Source organism: Pleuronectes platessa, chromosome 5 (genome assembly GCF_947347685.1).
Source record: "Pleuronectes platessa chromosome 5, fPlePla1.1, whole genome shotgun sequence".
NCBI classification, from domain to species: Eukaryota; Metazoa; Chordata; class Actinopteri; order Pleuronectiformes; family Pleuronectidae; genus Pleuronectes; species Pleuronectes platessa.
In genome coordinates this window covers 17397766-17418871 of record NC_070630.1, presented here as the reverse complement: position 1 = coordinate 17418871, position 21106 = coordinate 17397766, and the positions used below count along the sequence as shown (strand labels likewise).

General features: G+C 43.8%; 1 protein-coding gene across 1 annotated transcript in view; it reads left to right on the top strand.

The window, feature by feature from the left end:
- Nucleotides 1–1000: 1000 nt before the first annotated feature.
- Nucleotides 1001–21106, top strand: part of gucy1a2 (guanylate cyclase 1, soluble, alpha 2) — a 38654-nt gene continuing 18548 nt past the window's right edge. Inside the window, exons 1-4 of the mRNA XM_053423592.1 lie at nt 1001–1324; nt 8287–8348; nt 9125–9249; nt 11708–12606. Coding sequence (XP_053279567.1) covers nt 1001–1324; nt 8287–8348; nt 9125–9249; nt 11708–12606 — 1410 coding nt within the window. The remainder of the gene's footprint in view (nt 1325–8286; nt 8349–9124; nt 9250–11707; nt 12607–21106) is intronic.

The following is a 21106-nucleotide window of genomic DNA, read 5'->3' as shown; positions in this document are numbered from 1 at the left end:
CGACGACCCCCAGAAACGAAACGAGACGAGACGACAATAAAGCTGAGCGCTGTGCGGAGACAGGACAGCTTGTCGGCTGACAAACACACACACACACACACACACACACACACACACACACACACACACACACACACACACACACACACACACACACACACACACACACACACACACACACACACACACAAACCCACACACCGGAGCAGAGAGGACGAGGACCGGGGAGAAGAGGAGGAGGGGACGGAGAGCAGCGCTGGAGGAGAAGCGGACACATCTGCCTGACATGACTTCAGAGGATTTTCTCTCCGGTGGAAACAGAATAAATGAGGGAGACGCAACCTTCTTCGGAGGAGGTCGGGGTGTTTAACATGTGTCGGAATTACCAGTGAGGACCAACATGTTGTGTCTGCTCCACCACCTGAAGACGCATCAGCAGCAGAAGACCTCCAGCCCGTTTATCTGTCACATCTAGGGGTCCAGGGTGAGTCGGGCTGTCTCCCGTGGAGTCGGCGGAATTGGTTTTGGGGGGTAAAGGAGGAGGAGTTTTTTTTTATTTGTTTTAAAGAGGCGACCCCCCCCCCCCCCCTTACATAAATGTTTGCGTGCCGTCAGTGCTCCAGTTCTCTGTCGACCACCCCCACCCCCCAACCTCCCCCCTCTCTCCCCCTCTGAGTAGTGAGTCTCACGCGCAGACAGACGCGTCTCATATGCGCACATAGTCACAGACAGACCTGACCCGGGCATTATCCCACGCGCCTGCACGCACGCACTCAGACGCGCCCGCGCACACACATACACACGCACATATTATGCATACATAATTTTATGGACATAACCCTCCCATCCTCACCCCACCCCCCCAACATCTGATGACTCCCCGGAGTAGAGGTGGACGTGGTACGGAACCGGCTGGAGCTTCATCATCATCATCATCATCGTCCTCAACGCGGCCACTGTCATCATCCCCAACCTCCTCCTCCTCTTCCTCGCTATCACCATGTCCTCGTCGTCGCGCAAGATCTCCTCCGAGTCGTTCAGCAGCTCGGTGGGCTCGGACTGCGGGCTCGAGAGCCCCGGCGGGGACGCGGGGGACGGCGGTCCTGAGCCGGGGGAAGAGAGCCGCGGCTGCCCCTTCTCCTCCTTCCACTCTGCCCCCAGGGCGGTGATCTGGAACGGCCGCAGCCTCGCCGAGAGGCCGGCGTGCCCGGCGGGCGAGGAGCAGCAACTGGGACCCGGCGGGCCGCACAAGAGGGTGACCAGGAGGAGACGGGTGAACCTGGACTCGCTGGGGGAGAGCCTCCGCCGGCTGACCTCACCCACGGTAGGCGAGCAGCTCACTGTGCCCCCAATGATATATAGGCTGTCATTAAATAGGCGTATACCTTAAGTAAGTTAGTGCTATTACATAATAAAGCCGCCCTCTCTGCTATTATCCAGGACTTTACAGTGTCTGGTGACATTTATGATAATATCCTTCACCTATAAAGCAGTCTATTATCTTCCACAAAGTTGTGCATCATTCTTCTAAAATCTGTTAAAATGGTTTGGGTCTGGTTTGTTTGTTCAGAGCAGGACATTAGGGACTTGGTCTGAAGATCAGAAGATCCTCAATATGACCAGGATTAGGGTTAGCCTGAGGCTCCAGAGTTCAGAGGGAACCCAGCATCGGGAAAGAGAGCAGTCAAACCACTGTTTGGTTCTTCGAAATCCCAGTTTATCTTTTCCCACATGGATGTGGTGTGCTGCCTAAAACACCCCATCTCCTGATAGCTTCAATCATCTGGCACATTATGCCATTAAAACGTTGTTGTTACGATGAGAGATACACATAGAAAGAGATTCCCATGCCATGTCTGTGTTTATGTAACGGTGTGGGGAGTGAGACAGCCTGTATCTGTGTGTGTGTGTGTGTTTCGGTTTTATCCACGTCTCACTTGTATTACAGGCTGTAATGTAATGAAGCAGCTATTAGAACTGAGCCCAATTGTGATAGATGGCATGTGATTAGGGCATTTGCTGTTGCATTGTTTGGATTTGATTGCATCTCCTGTAATGTGGCCCCTGCTGTGTGGCTGCTCAGCTCTAATATATACAGACACTAGACAGACAGATGTTCAAGATGTGGACAAAACAGAGATGTCACACCAGAGGGGGTTTTCACTTTTGGTCATCCCATGATCATAACTATGAAGATACATAGTCAAGAGATATTAAGCTGAATGCAAATTAGCAGTAAGTGTAACAACATACAAGACTCACCACTATGACCATGGCTTAATAATTTATATCATATTCGTTTTCATAAAGAGACAGGTCAACAGCATATAATGATAATAATCATATTCCACTACAGGATAAATTGTAAAATGCAAAACTGCATCAGGAACTTTTGGCTTCAAATGAGTAAATCCTAAAGTTATAAAATGTAAAATCGTCAGAAAATGAATGTTTCCCAACTCTGACGTTATGTGACTATTTAATCAAGATACCAAAGACCTGACCGACGAAGGGAAATCATAAAGAAGACAAAATAATAATCTGGTCCCTTATACCAAGGATATGTTCAGTAATATCAAGGTAAAAACAGACAAACAGAAACATACATACATAGACACTTGCAGTGTTACAAGAACTAGCAGTGTGCATGTTTTTAAAGTGATTAATTCTCTGGTTAATAAAAGAAAAACTTTTAGATAGGTAGATAGTCTCATAAAGATGGATGACATGATTGCCACGCAAAAGTGGGGAGAGCGTGGCCTAGGGGATAGAGCGGGTGTTCTGCAACAAAAAGGTTGCTGGATCAAATCCCACTCTTTCCCAGCTGCATGCCTAAGTGTCCTTGGCAAGATACTGAACCTCTAAATGGCCTCTCATAAATGTTGAGTGTACTAAAAATGTAAGTCGCTTTGGACAAAAGCGTCAGCTAAATGACATGTAATGTAATGTGAGTAATGTGTGTAAAGTGAAGCTAAAACCTCTTGATCACTACCTGGTGGTTGGCTGCAGTATAGGTCATTAATCACCCCTCCTCCCCGTTAGTGTATGGGACATGGATCAAGTCAAAAAGTCAAAGTAGGCTATAATAACAGGGAGACTGTGATTGGTCATTGTTGGTACCTCAATTTTTGACCACTAGGGTTCTCTAAAACCCACTCACTACATTCAACATTTTCCTGGTCGGAAAGTAATGGTTACGATTTTAGCTGCCAACCTACACATCCAACTCAAACAGAGCAACATGAGCCTTTCAGTGTCATCAATGTTACTGTCTCAAGCTGTAGAGTGTATGAGCCTTTAAACGTTGCGGCTGAAAGTTGTGTACTTGTTCTGGTCACATGCTCACGGTTCCGTTCATGAACAAATTTGGGTCCGCTTAGTCTGGAGCATAATGCATGAAGACCTGATCCCATCACCATTTCCATTCATTTTCAATAGATGTATATATTTTACCCGGGGCATGAGCAGTCAATGACAACAGTCAGCATGCTCACACATTTTGGGCTGTCCGTGGACATCTTAGTGGACGGAATTTACATCACAAGGACCATAGTGGACCACAACGAACTGGTGGACACAGAAATTATGAATTCTCCTTTCCAGAAGATCTCCCACATGTTTGCCCTCTCATTAGTTTGTTAAGTGTTCTTCAATAGCTACTCGTAAACCTGAACAGTCTGCAGTTTCATACTCTGCATATTATAAATTATAAACCAGAGTTATCCGTTTAGAATGAGGGGATATTGTTTTAGTTAAGTCTGTGCAGATAACCAAAATAAGAGCTGAAAGTGTAAAGTATGGTGTTCTCAGTGGAACCAGCGGTATTAAGGCTCCATTTGCAGGACTGTGTGTCAATTGATCAATGTCAGCATCGACAGTGTCACTTCTGATGTACCTTAGTTTTGATTTCCCCATTAATGAGTTATTGAGTATAGAGAGAGGAATGTATTGCGGTAGTGTCTGCTTGATTGACAAGTTTCTCAGCCTATCAAAGTCAGAGGTAGTTTGTGCCTTTAAATACTCACTAGATCAAGGGGTTTTATTTGGATCCACATTGAATTTCAATGTGCCTAAACATTTTAATCAAGATACTTGAATTAATTGAAGATTCATGCCAATGGTGAATAAGTTCTTCTCTGACCAATGTCCCATCCTTCCACTAAGTTTCATAGAAATGTGTTCAGTAATTTTTGAGTCATTCTAATTACAAACAAATCAATAATCAAACACAAAAACAAATGGACAGAGGTGGAAATAGAACCTCCTTGGAGGAGGTAATTCATTAACAGAGAAAGGTTATTTGTCCTTTAATTTGCTTCTGATCTAAGAATCTGGATCTCATGTTTGTTCCAGGTTCACAGTATTTATGTTTGTTCCCCCACATAATAAGTGAACTTCTGTGTTCAGTAGACCACTGAAAGTTGCGGGAATAGGTTTCTCCAAACTGCGAATGCTCAGACCCTGCGGTCTCGTTCCTGGGGGAAATAGATGTTGAAGAGAAATCGATAGAGGAGTGCAGCCACTGTCAGTGTCTTTGCTGCCCATGCACAACCTTGCAAAAATAATGAAATTCAACAGCACAGCTTAAAATCTGAAGTTAGTGTATATTGGACAGGGTCAGCGAGAGCCAACCTCAGTCCTCCACTGCAGCTCTTATACTCACCCTGATCTTTGATAGAGCGACTGAATAACAGGGTAAGGGGGACACTTAAAGACAGGGTTGCATCACACTCACTTGTGACATCCTAAATTTTACATATGGGTAGGATTGTGGATGTGTGTCTCCGTCTGCATGACAGCACATTTACGTGCAGTTACAGACATCAGCTGGACATAAATAGAGGCTTGGAAAAATAACTAAATATGTAAGGGCCATTATGGTGACGTGCTTTGGTCACACGGATATGAAAAAGGGTAAATGTATATGAGAGTAAATGTGGGTTAATAGTGGTGGTTCCATCAAAAATATTAATTGCTGCCATGAGTAGGAACATGCAGAAATCAATCTAGCTTCGCTCACGCACGCACTCATGCACGGATGCACGGACGCACACAGCGGCTGCGTGCAGTGCCAGTGCCTGTTGTTGACTGCAATGGACCATGACAGAGAGAACAGAGCATGCTCTCTCTGTGGTTGTCTTCACCCTGACCACACTGACCCAGAAGCAACAACACACACGCACTTGCATGTGTGCATTCACTTTCTCTCCCACTCCCGGTTACATGGAAGGTCGCCATTAGCTTGCTGACCCAAGATACTGATCAAAAGGCCCAGAGTGTTGGCCACAAATATGACAAGTGTGACACAAGTGTGGTATGATTACTCTGGTAAATGATGAATCTGTGGTTTCATCTTCCGTCTCAGGAAATTATCTCATTAACATTTTTAATAAAGGCTCGCTCCACCTTGCTGGATTCACAGATTGGTCATTGTAATGCAGTTGTACACATTGGAAATGTCTTTGTTGGAATGCAAGATTTCCTCTAGGCTATACTCCCCCTACAGGTGGGATGCGTAAAACTAAGTTGTAATAACCAGTTGTGGTCTGAGCCTCCCGGTGCTCAAAACTGTACACACACTCATTTGTTCACAAGTTGATGGAGAAGAAGCAGGAGGCCCTCAGAAGCCAAAGAGCCATGTCGACAATAGCATAAAAGCCAACAAGCTAACACAGCAAGCAAGTAGCCGATTCAGTTATGTACAAGCATGTCGGTTTAATTCACATCGAAGTTTGAGGCTAACTTGCTAAACCTCAGAGAAACTTCAACAAGCAAAAGTTACGAGTTACTTTTACAATAAAAACAACGTCAGTTCAGCATCTGTGCTACATCTTTTGGCCTCTTTTAGCGCTCGAGTGAATTATGCTCCGATATTAACTCTTGTTCTGTTTCTGCGTTCGCTTTCTCTTCTCCTATTCTTCGTTTCCTCAAATGATGTCCTCCTCGGTTTCTTTGGTGGCTATGCCATGATGTCCATACTGGGAATGGCGAGCTACTTGTCTCTTAAAGCCGTAAAGCAGATTGTAGTGTTCCAGCACAGTAGTGCAGCTCAAGGCGTCCAGGGGGCGCTGTTGCAATGACAGACTTGACATCCTCACTATTATAAGTTTGTGTACCATCAAAACGATTTTGAAGCTTTTATTTTAAGGTTATCAAAACTACCTAGAGTCTCTGTAGGGAGTTCAAGTTCTGTGAAAGAGGTAAACTGTCCATAATCAGAAAAATCGTGTAAATTTCATATAACCCAGGTATTTGTGGGCAGCTGTGGCTCATACGATAAAGCGTGTCTCTGACTTATCAGGTTGGTGGATTGATCTCTGGTTCCCTCCAGTTCACATTTCATAATGTGTGTTTGCCCCAAATTTCACGTTCTGATTTTGCGATGCTTTCAGTCAAAACCATGCGCTTGCACTCAGATTTCCTTTGCTCCAGCTTCAGCTCTTCTGCCCGGGCTCACGCTGGTTCTGTGCCCACGTGAAACTTCTGCCCTCAGGTTTCTCCTCTGCTCTTGTTATGATAGACCATGCCAGTATACACGAATGGAAATTTGGAGAACTTCTCCACTGCACTGTGTCTATGTGCGCTTAATTTAAAATGACTCTGTTGTTCTCAGCGTTGATAATTTGTGCTTTAAAAACTCACCATATCCCAACAACCAGAGAATCGTGGCCGACCAAATCCTTCCGTCTCAGCGCGATTGTTGTGTGACTGAGTGAGATTAATGTGTGTGACGGAGTACGAAGTTGTGTGCACAGTAAACATGCCAACGATTGTAACAATGCAGACTAATGATGATGTATCGGTACAGTGTGTTTGCACATGTGTGTCTGTGATAACAGTATTGTGCCTGTGTGCCTGGTCCTGCTGCAGAATCCTGTGTGCACACACTGTGAAAGCTCTGTGGTAAATGAGTAGCTGAATCAAGGATGCTGAGGTCGACTGTCATGAGAAAACAGCTCCTCTACTCCACTGTATACTGTGGACCTTCACACCCATGTGTCAGAGGGGAGCTGAGTTCTCTCTCACAAATAGTCTGAATAGCCCACTGAGTATTTCCCAGCTATAAGATCTACACAGTAGCTTGTGCCCATCTTACTCTGGTTGATGCTAAGTTGAAGTGTTGCTGTCGCTGTAGCTACAAGTGTTTCTGTGTTAATAGGAGTTATTTCCAGTGTTGTTGAGAATAATCGATGAACATACTATCTACTAAATGCAGAAATTGGGTGTGATCTGGACACATATCTTCAATATTAATACACTTTGAATGAACTGGCAAACATCACCTTGATGTCTGTGCGGCAGTGGGGCGTGGCACTGTGCCTTAAGAGGCAGCCTGCGTACCAAGTTGAACATGTCCTCCTCTATGTCCTCAGATACACAACAAGTACGGGTGCTTTCACTTTCTGTGATGAGTTATGAGCACGATCAAATTACCTACAGGGACGCGACACTCAATGAAATGGTGCCATACTAACTCATACCACTGGCATATTTCTGAAATCTCAGTCTGTCTGTCTGTCTGTCTGTCTGTCTGTCTGTCTGTCTGTCTGTCTGTCTGTCTGTCTGTCTGTTTGTCTGTCTGTCTATCTGTCTGTCTGTTTGCAATTTGGACTCGCAATACAATCAATATTAATAAACTCTAAATTAACAGGCGAACAATGTTGACGTTGTCAATCACAACAATGGGACATTCACAACAACAGGCGCATTGACGGCAGCAGCAGCTGATTCTCCAGTTCTGGATTCTCAGTCGAGCTTGAATGAACAGGCGAACAGCTCTTTGTGCTTAGGGGGTAGTTCAGCTTCAGCTTCTTTACTTGCTGTAGCTCAATTACTGCAGTTTATTTTTTTACAGTTTCATAGAGAAAACAGCATTAACACAGGCCAAGCTAACAAATTACTGTATCAGTGCAGAATGGGCGGCGGCCTCAGAATGACCTCTCCAGCTGGCACTCTATGTTCTAGTATTGTCACTACAGTCCGGCATTTGAGCTGCATCACAGATAATCACATTGGTCCCGCCCTCTCAAGCTTAGGCTGTCAGTGACAAACGCAAATCACGCCAGCTGTGGACACACACACACACGTATACACACACACACACACACACACACACACACACACACACACACACACACAAACACACACACTCGTATTAAAATTATTTTATCAGTAGGAATTTTAATAATATGTGCAATACGGATGTTTTAAGGCAGATAATTACATTTGTGATGTAAACGCACACAAACACTCACACTTGTCTCATGCATTGACTTTTTCTTACAGACGCCGATGGTTCAGGAGGCTCTGCAGAGAACTCTACAATTCTACAGACAACAAGAGATCAGGTAAGACTGTTGCTGTCTGTGTCTCTCACTGGCTCTTTTTTTGACTCTCGTCCTCTTTTGTCATTCTCCACACTCAGCTACTCCCCCTGTCACCCGCTGTCTACCTGGACCGGCTTCCCATCACTCATTCTCTCCCCTCTGCGTCTATTTCTCCTCACTTCTCTGTCTGTCTGTGTGCCTGTCTGTCATTTCTGTCACTCATGCACCCAACACACACACGCACTCTCTCTCTCTCACACACACACACACACCAGAAATTTTAAGGTAGACTACAATTACATTTGTGAATAAATCCACACAAATCAGATCAGTCTCTGTGAGGCATTCACTGTCTCTACTACCCCGTATTCTCGCTGCCTGCCTGTCTTCTTCCTCTCTTTTTAAGTCCCACAGGACACACACACACAAACACACACACACACACACGCATACACACACACGCCCACAACTCTCAACCAGGCACACCTTGTTCTAGCAATGTCCATGAAGCACATATAGTGAAAAAATGTGTATATATACAGATGATACATTAGCACACATAATTCATTTCTGTCCTGGGGCCTCCAGCATTGTAAATGTGTCTCTTTGGGGATGTGATCGACTTAATACTTCATATCATATTTCAGTGTGTGATTATCTCACAGATATTATATTATTACATTATTATATTAGAGATAAAGCTTCGAGCTTATTTACTCTTCATTAGCTTGCCGTGATCTCATTGGCTAATCGTGGCTCGTCCAGCATGTGAATGTTTTGATTTGTGTCTTTTGCAGGTGTCAGGAGGTCTCGAGTGAAGAGCGGCGACGAGAGAAGAAAGAGGAGAAGTGCCCGTTTCTAGAAAACTCGGGTTCCGAGGAAGATGTCTTACAAATCCTACAGTACATGGCTACCATACTGGGTAAGTCTGTAAAGCATTACAAGATGTGTGTATGTATTAGGGGAGAGGAGAGATAAAGGGATTTATGCAAATATCAGCTCCTCAGAAATGAAGCCAAAGTGTCTTTATCGTCACCTTGTGGCTGAATGCAGTATGGGTTATAAATCCCACCTCCACCATGTTAGACGATGGGACATGGACGAAACTAAAAAGTACACCATCATATATTTTTTACTCAAAGATGGCATCTGTCATTTAAAGTAGTTCTTATCATACTGATGTGTTTTCAATTGTTATATTGCGTTTGGTTTAAATTAATTATTTAAGTCTATAAAAACAGGGTGAAACATCACAATTGACAGCTGAAACAGATTTATGATTGATTTGTGGGACCATCCCCCTATCACTACAGGACAGTCTCAAGTGAAATCATTGGTGCAAGATGTCTTTTGGCTTTATTTCTGGATAGTGGGAGGAAGTGAAGATTCACAACCATCTTTACGTGCAGTCTACGGTGTGAACACTTCCCACATCCACCCAAAACCATCCCCCAAAGGCTTCACCTCTAAAACACTCACTGTATACACTTTTGATGAAAAAAAGGTCCTAGGTAGTGCGCATGCAGACACAAGTATACAACTATTTACACATGCAAAAACACACACACCCAGCATGACTCACACTGGAGGCTTCTACTGTCTCTGTGGCTTTTCATGAAAAAAACGTATCACACACATGCACACAGATTGTCCTGGTGAGTCACCCAGTGCTCCCTCTGTACCATCTCACATCTCTTCCTGCCTCTATCTAAAGCATTTTACCTCTTCCTAGACCTCATCCTTTGTCCTGTCTTGTTGTGCAGAGGTACCTCCACTGCATTAACTGTATTCATTTCTCTTCCGATCCAGCTCCGTCACTCTCCTTCTCAGCTTTCCACTCTTGGTCTCCTGCCTTTGCCTTCAGATCACCCTTCTCTGTCTCCATCTCTTTGTACCTTCCCCGCTCTTAGTTGTGATTGAAAAACCTTAGGTCCATGTTCAAGTAAATCAAAGCATAGAGCCGATTTGCGCTGTGCAGGCCATTCAATGTGTAATTATACTGCATGTTTTTGCAGCTTGTTATAGCAACTGGGAGTTGGGAAGTAGTTTATCCATTTATCCATCCACTTTATGCTGCTTATCTGGGTGCTACTCATGCTGGCAGGCTAGCCAAGCAGCTCAGACATCCCTCTCCACCAGCCTCATCTTCCAGCTCTTCCTGCACGGGAACCCTGATGGCATATATAATCCCTACAGCATGTGCAGGATCCACCCAGGGATCTCCTCCCAGTTGGATGTGCCAGAAATACAACCCCAGAGAGGCGTCCAGGAAGCCTTAGTGCCGAAGAAGGCATCTGTGCCTATGACAGCTCAACGTAATCCATTCAGTTTAAACAACAGCAGTTCAGCTCTGAGCTCCTGTCGAAGGTCCTTATTTGCCCCTAATGTTGAGCAAATGCCTTTTAGCCACTTTTTGACCAGAGATGAACATTACAGTTCCCAATGCTAAATTGAAAGCTTGGCAAACAAAACCAAACTCTACATCAGCCCGGCTCCTATCTTACCTCTCTCTAATAGGTGTAAGCCGCTATAAATACTACTAGTGCAGTGGCTGTTCTTCACCTGCCTTTACGGAATTGTCTTTTTGCTTGGCCTATGTTAATACTGGTTGCAGCTAACTGTCAAAATGACCTGCAGTAATTGAGCTGTGGAAAGACCTGCTGGTGGAATCAATCCGCAGAACCATGAAGCTTCCCCAGAGCTGTTTGCCTGTTTGGTGAAGCTTGACTCCGTACGCTGAAGCCCGAACAGGTTGTTGTGAATGCGCTGTTGTTTTGATCTACAGTGGTTACTTACGTTGATGAGTCCCAGCCGCCGCTGTTACAGACCTATTCAAATTGTATTAATATTAAACATATTGTATGTCCAAACGCACCACACGCACTCCGACCTTGGGCCCTTAACAATACACAGGCCAAGTGTGAAGCTGAGAAGATCAGGGATTCTCGACACATATGAGCCACATACAGATGGACAGAGATTTCTGGAATAAGTAGATGCACCATGTTAAACTAACCTGAGTGAGTTCAGCTAGGAACAGACCAGTTGTGATGTCTTCATTAGTGCTTCCAAAAAATGTCATATTTTATCACATTTTGGTATTTATATTTTCTCGTTGTTTGTTTCTATTTATAAATAATATAAATTTTAATAATTGAATCCTATCTTTACCTCGTAATTCATTCATATGATTATTTCATCTAATTAAAATTGATTCATAATTATTGCACAGCTTTGATGTTTGATTGCATTGCTTTTCTGTGGTTAATATGTTGAAATTATGTTTTGCTGCATTTAAATCTTAGCTTAAACAAACCATGGAGCAGAGGTAATGGTTTTTGCATTGCACACATTCATGTTTTACGTCCTCCCTTTCCCAGGATTACCATTCTGTGAGCTGCGGGAACATTTTGGAGAGGAGTTCTTCAGCCTCTGCTTTGAGGAAAATGAACGAGTGCTACGGGCTGTAGGTGGTAACCTCCAGGATTTCTTCAACGGCTTTGACGCCATTTTAGAACACATTCGAACCTCCACAGGACGTCGGGCCTCATCGGAGAGCCCCTCCTTCCAGTGCAAGGATCCCCATGAGGAGGAGAAAGGGAGAAGAAAGTTGGACAACGCTGTAGAGCGAGGAGATGGACAGGGAAAGGTGTTGCTACTTCACTGTTTCAACCCAGCTCCTGTTGTTGGATTGGTCATGCCAGGGTTGATCAGAGCAGTCGCCAGGCGGATCTTTCATTCAGAGGTTGAGGTGGAGGAAGTGCCACCACTAACTCCTTTATTACCCAATGAAGATACAGAACACCCCGACGGCGACTCTACAACCCCGACTCCAACTGCGTCCCCCACTGCCTCACCCACCTCGTCTCCGTCCCCTCCCTCCCCTTTTCCAACCTCTGTCCCCACTGTGTGTCTGTCCTTCCAAATCCAAGAGACACGCCCTCCTTCCCTGTCCTCCCTCCCCAATGCTGCTTCAGTGAGCAGGCCTCCCCTCTCTCTGTCCACCAACCCCAGCGACCTGCGCATCGCCATGGCCACGTTCTGCCGTGCCTTTCCGTTCCACCTCGTCCTGGGGCCTCGCATGGAGCTACTGCAGCTTGGAGAAGGACTGAGGCGACAGGCTCGCCTAGAGCCTCACCGGAACCTCTCCTTCAGGGAATGTTTTGAGATTGTTTCGCCCAAGATGGAGCCTTCGTTCCAGGGCATCCTGCTGAGGCTTGCCTCCCCGTTTACCATCCGCACCAGGCCTGACGCCTCACAGACTGGTACCAAGGAGAAGGTAAAGATGTCACACATAACAGATGACACTGTACAGATCATGCTTTTTTACCATATACTAAAGAATATTATTGCAGAGACAGTTATACAAGGTAAGAAGTGGTTTGTACAACTGGCAGTTCGACCATTTTGGAAATCAAACAATTTCCTCACCTCTGCATAGCTGATCAATTGTGGCATGAAGATGGTGTGAATGCCGAATTGATGGTTTTGAAAAGGCAAAGCAATGGCTGGGTGCACGCCCCCTGATGTGGGGGGAGGGGGTTTCTGAAGCAATATGGTCATCTTACAAGAAGTTCTGATGTATGATGTGTTCATGGCCGGATAAATGCATGGTAAACTGAAATCCAGACATGCCACCACGGAGCTCCGCTGTCTCCACTGTCAACCCAGAACGCCTTAAAATGATAAAACATGAAAGAATAATACTGTTGCAGTGGCTGAAATGGCTGGTAGGTCATGAATAACATGGTTTATTAAAAATATGGTTTATTTAAAACATGGTTCTAACAAAGAATTTTAAATTAATGGCATATCGCCAAATATTGAGAGGGCTGCTCTTGGTGATCTTTTGTGTATTTTTCTTATTCTGTGTACAACAGTGACATTCTGGACCTGCATCTTATTATATGCTAATATCAACCTTTAGCTTCACGGATGATACTTAGTAGTAGCAGTAAGTTTCCACAGTGTTATCCCAGAGAGGATGTGTAGTGTCTGATGCCTTGTCTGTACAAGTGCGGCTGTCTTTTCTAACAGATAACTTCCACTCTGTTAAAACAAAAATGATCTTTCCACATGACCCTCGTTTTACTAAATATCTCAGTCCAGATGAGAAAAAAACCAACGACAATCGCTCAAACAAGCATGCCGGGGCATTAGGTGGCGATAAAGTCTATATCAAGCATCTGCCTAACAGCAGAGTAGAACATTGTGTTCCAGGTAAATATATTGGGTGAGGCAGACGTCTGTGTAGCAGTAATTTGGTGCAGTGGTTCAGCCTTGCAGTGCTAACAGACGAAACATGCTCTTTACACAAAGCAACAGTGGGCATGCACAAAATAAGCTGTGAAGACATTTGTCATGAACACAAGAATACAGAGGACTGGACAAGACCAGAGTATGATTAAGGTGAAAATATCAGATATTTTCTTTTACGCAGGTATAGCAATGTTGTTGCCCATTGATAATATGCGTGTGTCACATCTTGAATGTAAAAGAGAAAGAAAAATTCATTCCACTAAATGTTACATCACAACCGCAGGCCAGTGATGTTTTGCAGGCGTGAGATTTGAACTGGTTCCAATTTGCCCAAAACAACGAAACAATCGGAGTTGTGTGCTGTATCCAGTTATGTATTGATCGGATGGTCTCTGCAGGCTGTCAGTGACAGCACCAAGCAGCCTGACGCTAAACAGAACTGACAGAGGAGAAATTGATCAGTCCGGCTGCGGTGCAGGATTGTGTGTCTCTATGTTTGTGTACGTGTGAGAGAGCCACATGCATCTTGAGCTCAAGTCACACGCAAAAATAGGTCTATTGTTCAACTTTAAGTGTTGTCTTCTTCCCTCATGATGACTAATGTATACAGAGTGATGGAGGAAGCACACTGACCTGGATATTACAGGGGGAAAAGGAATTTGTTTACAACTGCAGATTCAGGGGCAATCAAGACACTCTTTCTTCACTCTTTGGGGAGTTGTCAAGTCGTCCATCTCTAAACACAGCCTACGTGTCATTCTGATCACATTGCATTACTGCTGCCTCACTGATCAAAACACTGGACCTACGTGGCCATAGCTTGTGTGCTAGTCTTGATAAACCATTTATAATGTTTCAAACTTGTTCTATGCTAAATGAGTGGGAGTTTCAGTCACAGCTGTTTTCAGCTCAAGGTTAGCTGAGGTGTCTGTGTTCTGGTTCTGTACAGTGGCCTCATAATCATCTGTCTACCTCATCCGTCCCATTTACTGCCCACTGAATCAGGGCAGCTTCCCATTCTATTCCCTGTTCCGTGTGTCACCAGTGATCGGTCCTGGCGTCGCTGAGGTTAAAGTTAGACACTGCCTCCGAGCACCAAACACTCTCTGCTAGACACTTGAAGGATTTGCGTTGCAGCGTGTGTTTGCGGAGTGGTGGTGGGCGGACTCTATTTTTCTTTCTTTTTGCCGTATGAATCTTCTGTCACCTGGGCAGAGAGGCGGAAAAGGGACAGAGAGAAAGAGAGGGACAGGCTGACATTTTCACTTGAAAGGGCAACGAGAGAAGGCGACATGCCAAGGTAAAGAGGCCACATTCCCCTGTGCTGCACTGTGTGTGTGCATTTGAGTGGCCTGTAGTGGAGTTTCAGTTTGACTGCTTTCCTGTCTTTGCCCAGGGACATGAGCTGTGCGAGAGACATCCGTAGACCTACTGAAAAGGTCAAACGGCCTCTCTCTCTGTCCCTCTGCTTAGTGTGAGTGCCGGGGGTCAGCGCATAGGGGCGCGTTCACAGGGTGCACTGTCAAAAGCTCTCCTCCAACCTGTGCATCATCTCATTTCCCCTCACTCTACAGTCCCCTGTATATTTCATGTAAATCCTCCTCACCTAGACTTGCTGTGTCTCTGTCAGACAGAAGTGGAGCAGGTTTAGATTTTGAAACAAGAAAAAGTGGTTTCATCATGATGTGCCTAAGTGCTGAGTTGTAAAGCAAACGTAGAATCACTTATTTGCCATCTTCAGCTCCATTTACCAGTTGGAAGGTAGCAATTGGATTTTTTATATGAATTTGAAGCTAAGAGCCGTTGTTTTTATTGGTTGTCAGGCATGATAGACGAGCTGTGTGGAAGTTAGCCTGCTTGATTTGTGTAGAGGACACTAACTATCCTTGGTATTTGAGCCAGGAGCAAGTCTCATTCATCTCACGGTCAATCTGCAGTAGCTAATTGAATTTTCTATCTTTAAATCAAGCATTTGGGGCATTTAGAATTTCTTTTCAAACTAATGCTCGTCACATATCCAGTGTTGCCTCAACCCAAGTCTTACATCGGCATCAGCATAATAATTTGCCTATCTCCCCTGGTCTTTAGACCCTAACCCTCCTTGAAAAATGGTCCCTGGACTAAAACCTTTGCACTTTTGGTCGAGCTGTGGCTTATGGTGAGTGTTAGATGTTTAAACAAACATGTAGAAAGGGTTCAAGCCTGAACCAGTGCGCTGTTTGATCAACAACTGCTTTTTTGAGTTGATGTTAACAAAGTTGGATGTTTTTAATATTTCAATTTAAGCACGGTGGAGCCAAGAAGAAACGCTCTTGGTTCAAATTCCTCTCTTTCTGCATGTAGCTTTTCTTCAGTGTTCATCCTCCTACAGTCCAAAGACATGCAGATTAAGCTTGTCTGTGTATGTTGGTCCTGCGATGGGCTGGCACCTGTCCACCCACCTCTCACCCAATATCAGACTGAGATTGGCTCCAGCTCCCCCTGCGACCCGAGAAATGAGAAGCTGTATAAATAACAGATGGATGGAAATTTTAATCCTGCTTTTTTTCTCATTTTCGCCTCATGTCGCAGGCCTGTTAAAATGGAGATAGAGGACAAGGAAGATTTTTGACAGCCAACAAATATATCTTGGTTTAGGAACCAACAGGATACTAAAATCTGCTGTGTCACATCTGATGTTAAAACAAATGCTAGTGTTGTGTTTGTAGGGGTTTCTGTATCTGCATGTGTGCACCTGCGTGTCGGAGTACAAAGAGAATCTTGACATTAGCCCCACGTTTGATCTGTTTCTAGATAAATCAGTGCCGTGGCGGTTTGTTTGTTCACCGGAGAAGGCTTTGAAAATCACTGCCCTATGAACCTCTGTCTACTCTGGATACATTTACAAACCAGGGTGGAGGAAAATGTAAGAGAGGAGAAAAATAAGTAATAAAGAAATAACAGCGCAACAAATCAACTTGGTTTTAGTTTGAAATATCTTGCGTTCATACTGTTTTTATTTAATATACTCTCACATTGGATGGATGATTTCTGCCATCTCACAAAGGTCTGCTTGTGTTATTTAGTACATTTAGTTACCATCTTCATTTTTAGATTTCTAAGGTGGTTTGAGTTTCAAGTTCTTCTTCTTTAAGCCAGGACAAGTTATTGGAGGGACTTTACACACTTTTCACATAGGGAGAAATCGGAAATCAGACACATTATGTTGACCATCCATTACTGCTAATATTTGGGATGTTGCTTCATCAATTTTGATTAAATACTTGGGCATAGTTGGCATTTTGTCATTTCTCAATTCGTTTCCCAATTCTGGCCTCAGAGCCGTATTTCCATATCTGTTAAGTCTAAAATGTATATTCTAATTGAATGACTTTTAGTACATATAGGCCATAGACTGAAGATAAAGATGGACAACATGACAACTCCTCGAAAGTGAAGCCAGATAAAATCTCATAAATCCCGCCTCCTCCATGTAAGTGGACCAGACTAAACAGTCAAAGTACACGTCAAACAAATGTTTCTCAAAGATGGTGTCTGTCTTTTTATTATGTTTTTACATACTGTTGTTTGTTTCAGTGCGATGTTTCCAGCAAGGTGGGTTTAAATTAGTTATTTGATGCTATAAAAACAGAGTGAAATGTTATGATTGACAGCAGCTCCAAAAGATGTCAAAAGGGCAAGATGGCTGGAACAGTAGAAGGGATATTTCGAATACATTTTTGTACAACGGAGCTTGTATGGACGATAGAGATGGAGATGATTTGAATATCTTTATATAAAGTCTATGATATCAGTCGTTAATGTTTTTCTAAGAAGAAACATATAAGGCTTTAAATTGATTATAACTTATGTCTGTGTGAGTTTTTTTTTTTAAAGGAATCACGAAACTACATGACTGATGTTCCAGTGTGTGAAAGAACTGAAGAGTTTATGTGTGACTCAAACAGTCCTAGTAACCGATTACTTTCAAATTTACAGTGTATTTAAATGTGAAATCAGCATTTTAACCTCCTGCCGACTCTTTAAACTGAAGCAGCCAGTGTCCTTGTGCCTTGTGTGTGTGTGTGTGTTTTGTAATGTGTTGTGAGTTTGAGCGCCTGTGCTTGTGCACATGTTTTTCTGTGAGAGTGAATGTACTGTGAAAGTGCCGCACAATACAGCCGGGGTCTCACAAGATAAGTGTGTTGTATCTTTTTGTGGATTTATGTGTGTGTGTGTGTGTGTGTGTGTGAGGGAGAGAGAGAGAGAGAGAAGGATGAGAGAGGCTGACTCATTGACTCGTTGCTGCTCAGTGCTTGTTCATGCAAATGAGAGCCTGTTGACATGCCCGAGTCTGCTCACAAACGACAATCCATTAGCTGTCCGTTCCACCTTCCACCTTCCGCTATCCTCCTCTCCTCCTCTCCTCCTCTCTTTCACTCGTACATCCAGTGCATCTCCGTCTCTTCATGTGTGTCTCTCTCTCTCTCGTCACCCTCTGCCTCTATTTCCATCTCTGGCCCTTTCAGCCTTTTTTCCTCCCTTCCCCTCCCCTCACTCCTGTTCATCCTACTTCAGCTCCCTGTTGCCCATGGCACTAATAACCTGAATCTGTACATGTAATACATCCGTCATATGTCAAATGTGCAGCACACGTAGCGTAATGCTCAGCCCTCGTGATTACAAGGTACGAAATCATTATACAAACTTGTGCATGTACACAAATGTCAAGCATACATGAAGAGAAAATAAACACAACTATGCATAGAGAGTGACCTAAAGGGGAATCAAGGCAATTCTGAAGGGCAGGTCATGAAGATTGAGGACATCAATCCATAATACTTATGATAGATTTGATTATTACACAGCTTCCATAATAATTTGATAGAGAAAAAAAGGCATTGACATATTTTTGGTCTCGCTCTACATGTGATTAGTAGTAGTTGGGTCTAAATCAGTATTTGTTGATATATGCATCTAGCTGAAAGAATACTGATGAACTTGCTTTTAAGAAGATAAAGGATCTTATATTTTTTTACTTTTGCTGCACAAGCGCTCCATTAAAAGCTGTGCTGATGTCCCGTTATATAACACTCGAACAAGAAATTTGTCTGTGAAGATTTCAGGCACAGAGCTACCTTGAAATATTGTTTACCTCCTCGTGATGACAATCCAGCGACCCTGAAGAAAAGCTTGGTGTAAACGTGTAACAACCTGCTACAAAGAGTAATCACGCCAACACACCGGACTAGGGCAAAGCATATTGTTGTGTTTTTATCTGCTCTTAGTTTCTCTACATTCTGCCTCCCTAAAGTACAGTCAAGTCTTTTATCGAGTTTTCTTTCAGCACGTGTTTTATGATGTTTTTACTCCCCCGACAGGCTTTTGTCACGTCTCCAGTGCTACTATTTTCCCTTCTTCGTCCTCACGTCTTCTGTGTCACTCTTTTTTTTTTCCCTTCACCACTCTGTTTCCTTTTTCACTTTGTTCACTCACCTCCTCTCTGCTGTGGTGACAGAGATGCGGGCAGGAGAGAAGAGCGCTGAGTTAAACAGAGACACACAACTAGGCCAACACAACTGTCTCCAGGGATGTGTGTGTGTGTCCATGTGTGGTTTGTATCTGTGCATCGTTGTGTGTGTTTGTGTGTGTGTGTGTGTGTGTGTGTGTGTGTGTGTGTGTGTGTGTGTGTGTGTGTGTGTGTGTGTGTGTGTGTGTGGGGGGGGGGTATGTGTGTGAGATAGAGAAAGGGTTTGTGACAGGAAAATGAGAGTGACAGAGAAACAAACTCAGAGATGGTGAGATGTTGGTATAATTAGACCGACTGTACATGATCAAAAAGCCAAGAGTTAGATGGTTTTGCAGCAGAGACGCAGTGAGACACAGTAAAACAAACCAGCACAGCCGTAAGACGAGATGCAGGACGGTTTGATGAGGTTTCCTGTCTGAGGTTGTGATGCAGTGCAGTCCTCATTTGAGACATTACAGTGCGCACAGGAAAGTCTGGACGTCATAGATTAGTTACCTTTGTTTTGCCTTCGGTTTCAGGTTGGCTGATCCAACTAGAGTGCACCTACAGTAGCATGTGCCAAGTATTGTAGCTGAAGTAGATATAAAAGGCTATTTCCTGTTTATTACGTGCTTGTTTCCATCATTTCTATCTGTCTTTTTTCAGATTTCATTATTTCATTCTCTTTTATACATATCTTTCTATTTGTTTTTCCATGTTCACTTTAATTTGTTTGAGCTTGCCAACTAAATCTTAGTCCTTTTTTTAAATTCTGCCTGTAGTGTTTCCTGGTTGGTATTTTGGGGAGTTGTGCATTGGCGGCTGGGCTTGCCCGTGTTTCTTCTGATGGAGACGTTTCATTGCACAGGTAAAGCGACCAATGCACGCTGGTCGGTTGGGGCTGAGGAGGTCTCATGGATGGGAGGTGGGGGGGGGGGGGGGTCTTTGAGGGGTGCAGGTGGGTTCGGTCGGCTAGGGGCTCTCGTGCGTGTCCTGAAGATGGGTGAGATAGTTCTTGGTTTTTATGTGAAGCACCTTGTGTTACATTCGATTGGATGAAACGTGCTCTAAGATATAAACAAAGTGTGATTGATTGATGATTATTTTGACGTTATAGGAGACAAGTTAATTCCAGATCTCATTGTAAGAAGCTTTCCTGCCTGTTTAAAGGCAACGTTTTTCTGTTTCTTCTCTTTTCTTTCTTGTTGGAGATGACTGTGACATTTGAGCTCATCATTTCAAGAGCAGCCATCTCAAATACTTTGTTTACTGATTCCAAAGAGTGTGATGTTGAGCTAAAAAGACGTTTAAAGACCCAGCAGGAACCGAGAATAGTACATTTCTACAAGGACGGTTAATCATTTGCATCTGGCTCCTGGCTTCCCTGATTTTACTGTCTCCATGGAGATGGATGATAGTAAGCTGCACATTCCTCTACTGCAGATGTACATGCATGTATATCCTGCACAGTGAGGAGACCTGTGCCCATTTAAATATATATCCTCATTCATTTATATATGTGCCACACAATGTGCAGAAGTCCTACAGTTACAGTAGGCATGTACTTTTACAATAGGTAACTGTACCTGCTAGCTGAATCAATGTGTCTGTCAAATAGTAGTTTGTACTCATCACACCAAGTTGTGTTCCAGGGGATAAACGCGTTTTGAACTCTGACCCTGATGTTGTTATGAAGCTCATGTGCATATTCTATACTGGATGTTTCCATGTATGCGTATATTTATACATATTTCTATAGTAACACACACACACACACACACACACACACACACACACGAATGGCAGTGTCAAAGGCAGTGTGTGTGTGTTTCCCTGTTGGATGTATTCTGCGTAAGGGAAACACTGTGTGTGTGTGTGTGTTTGTGTGTAGACCTCTGTGTGCAGACTGTATGCATTATGCAGACATAGGAGAGCCTTGTGCTATAAATAAAACAGGGCTACTGTGTGCTCACTGGCGGAATAATCTATCTGACACTATGGAGAAGGAATGGGGGAGACAGAAAGAGGAAGA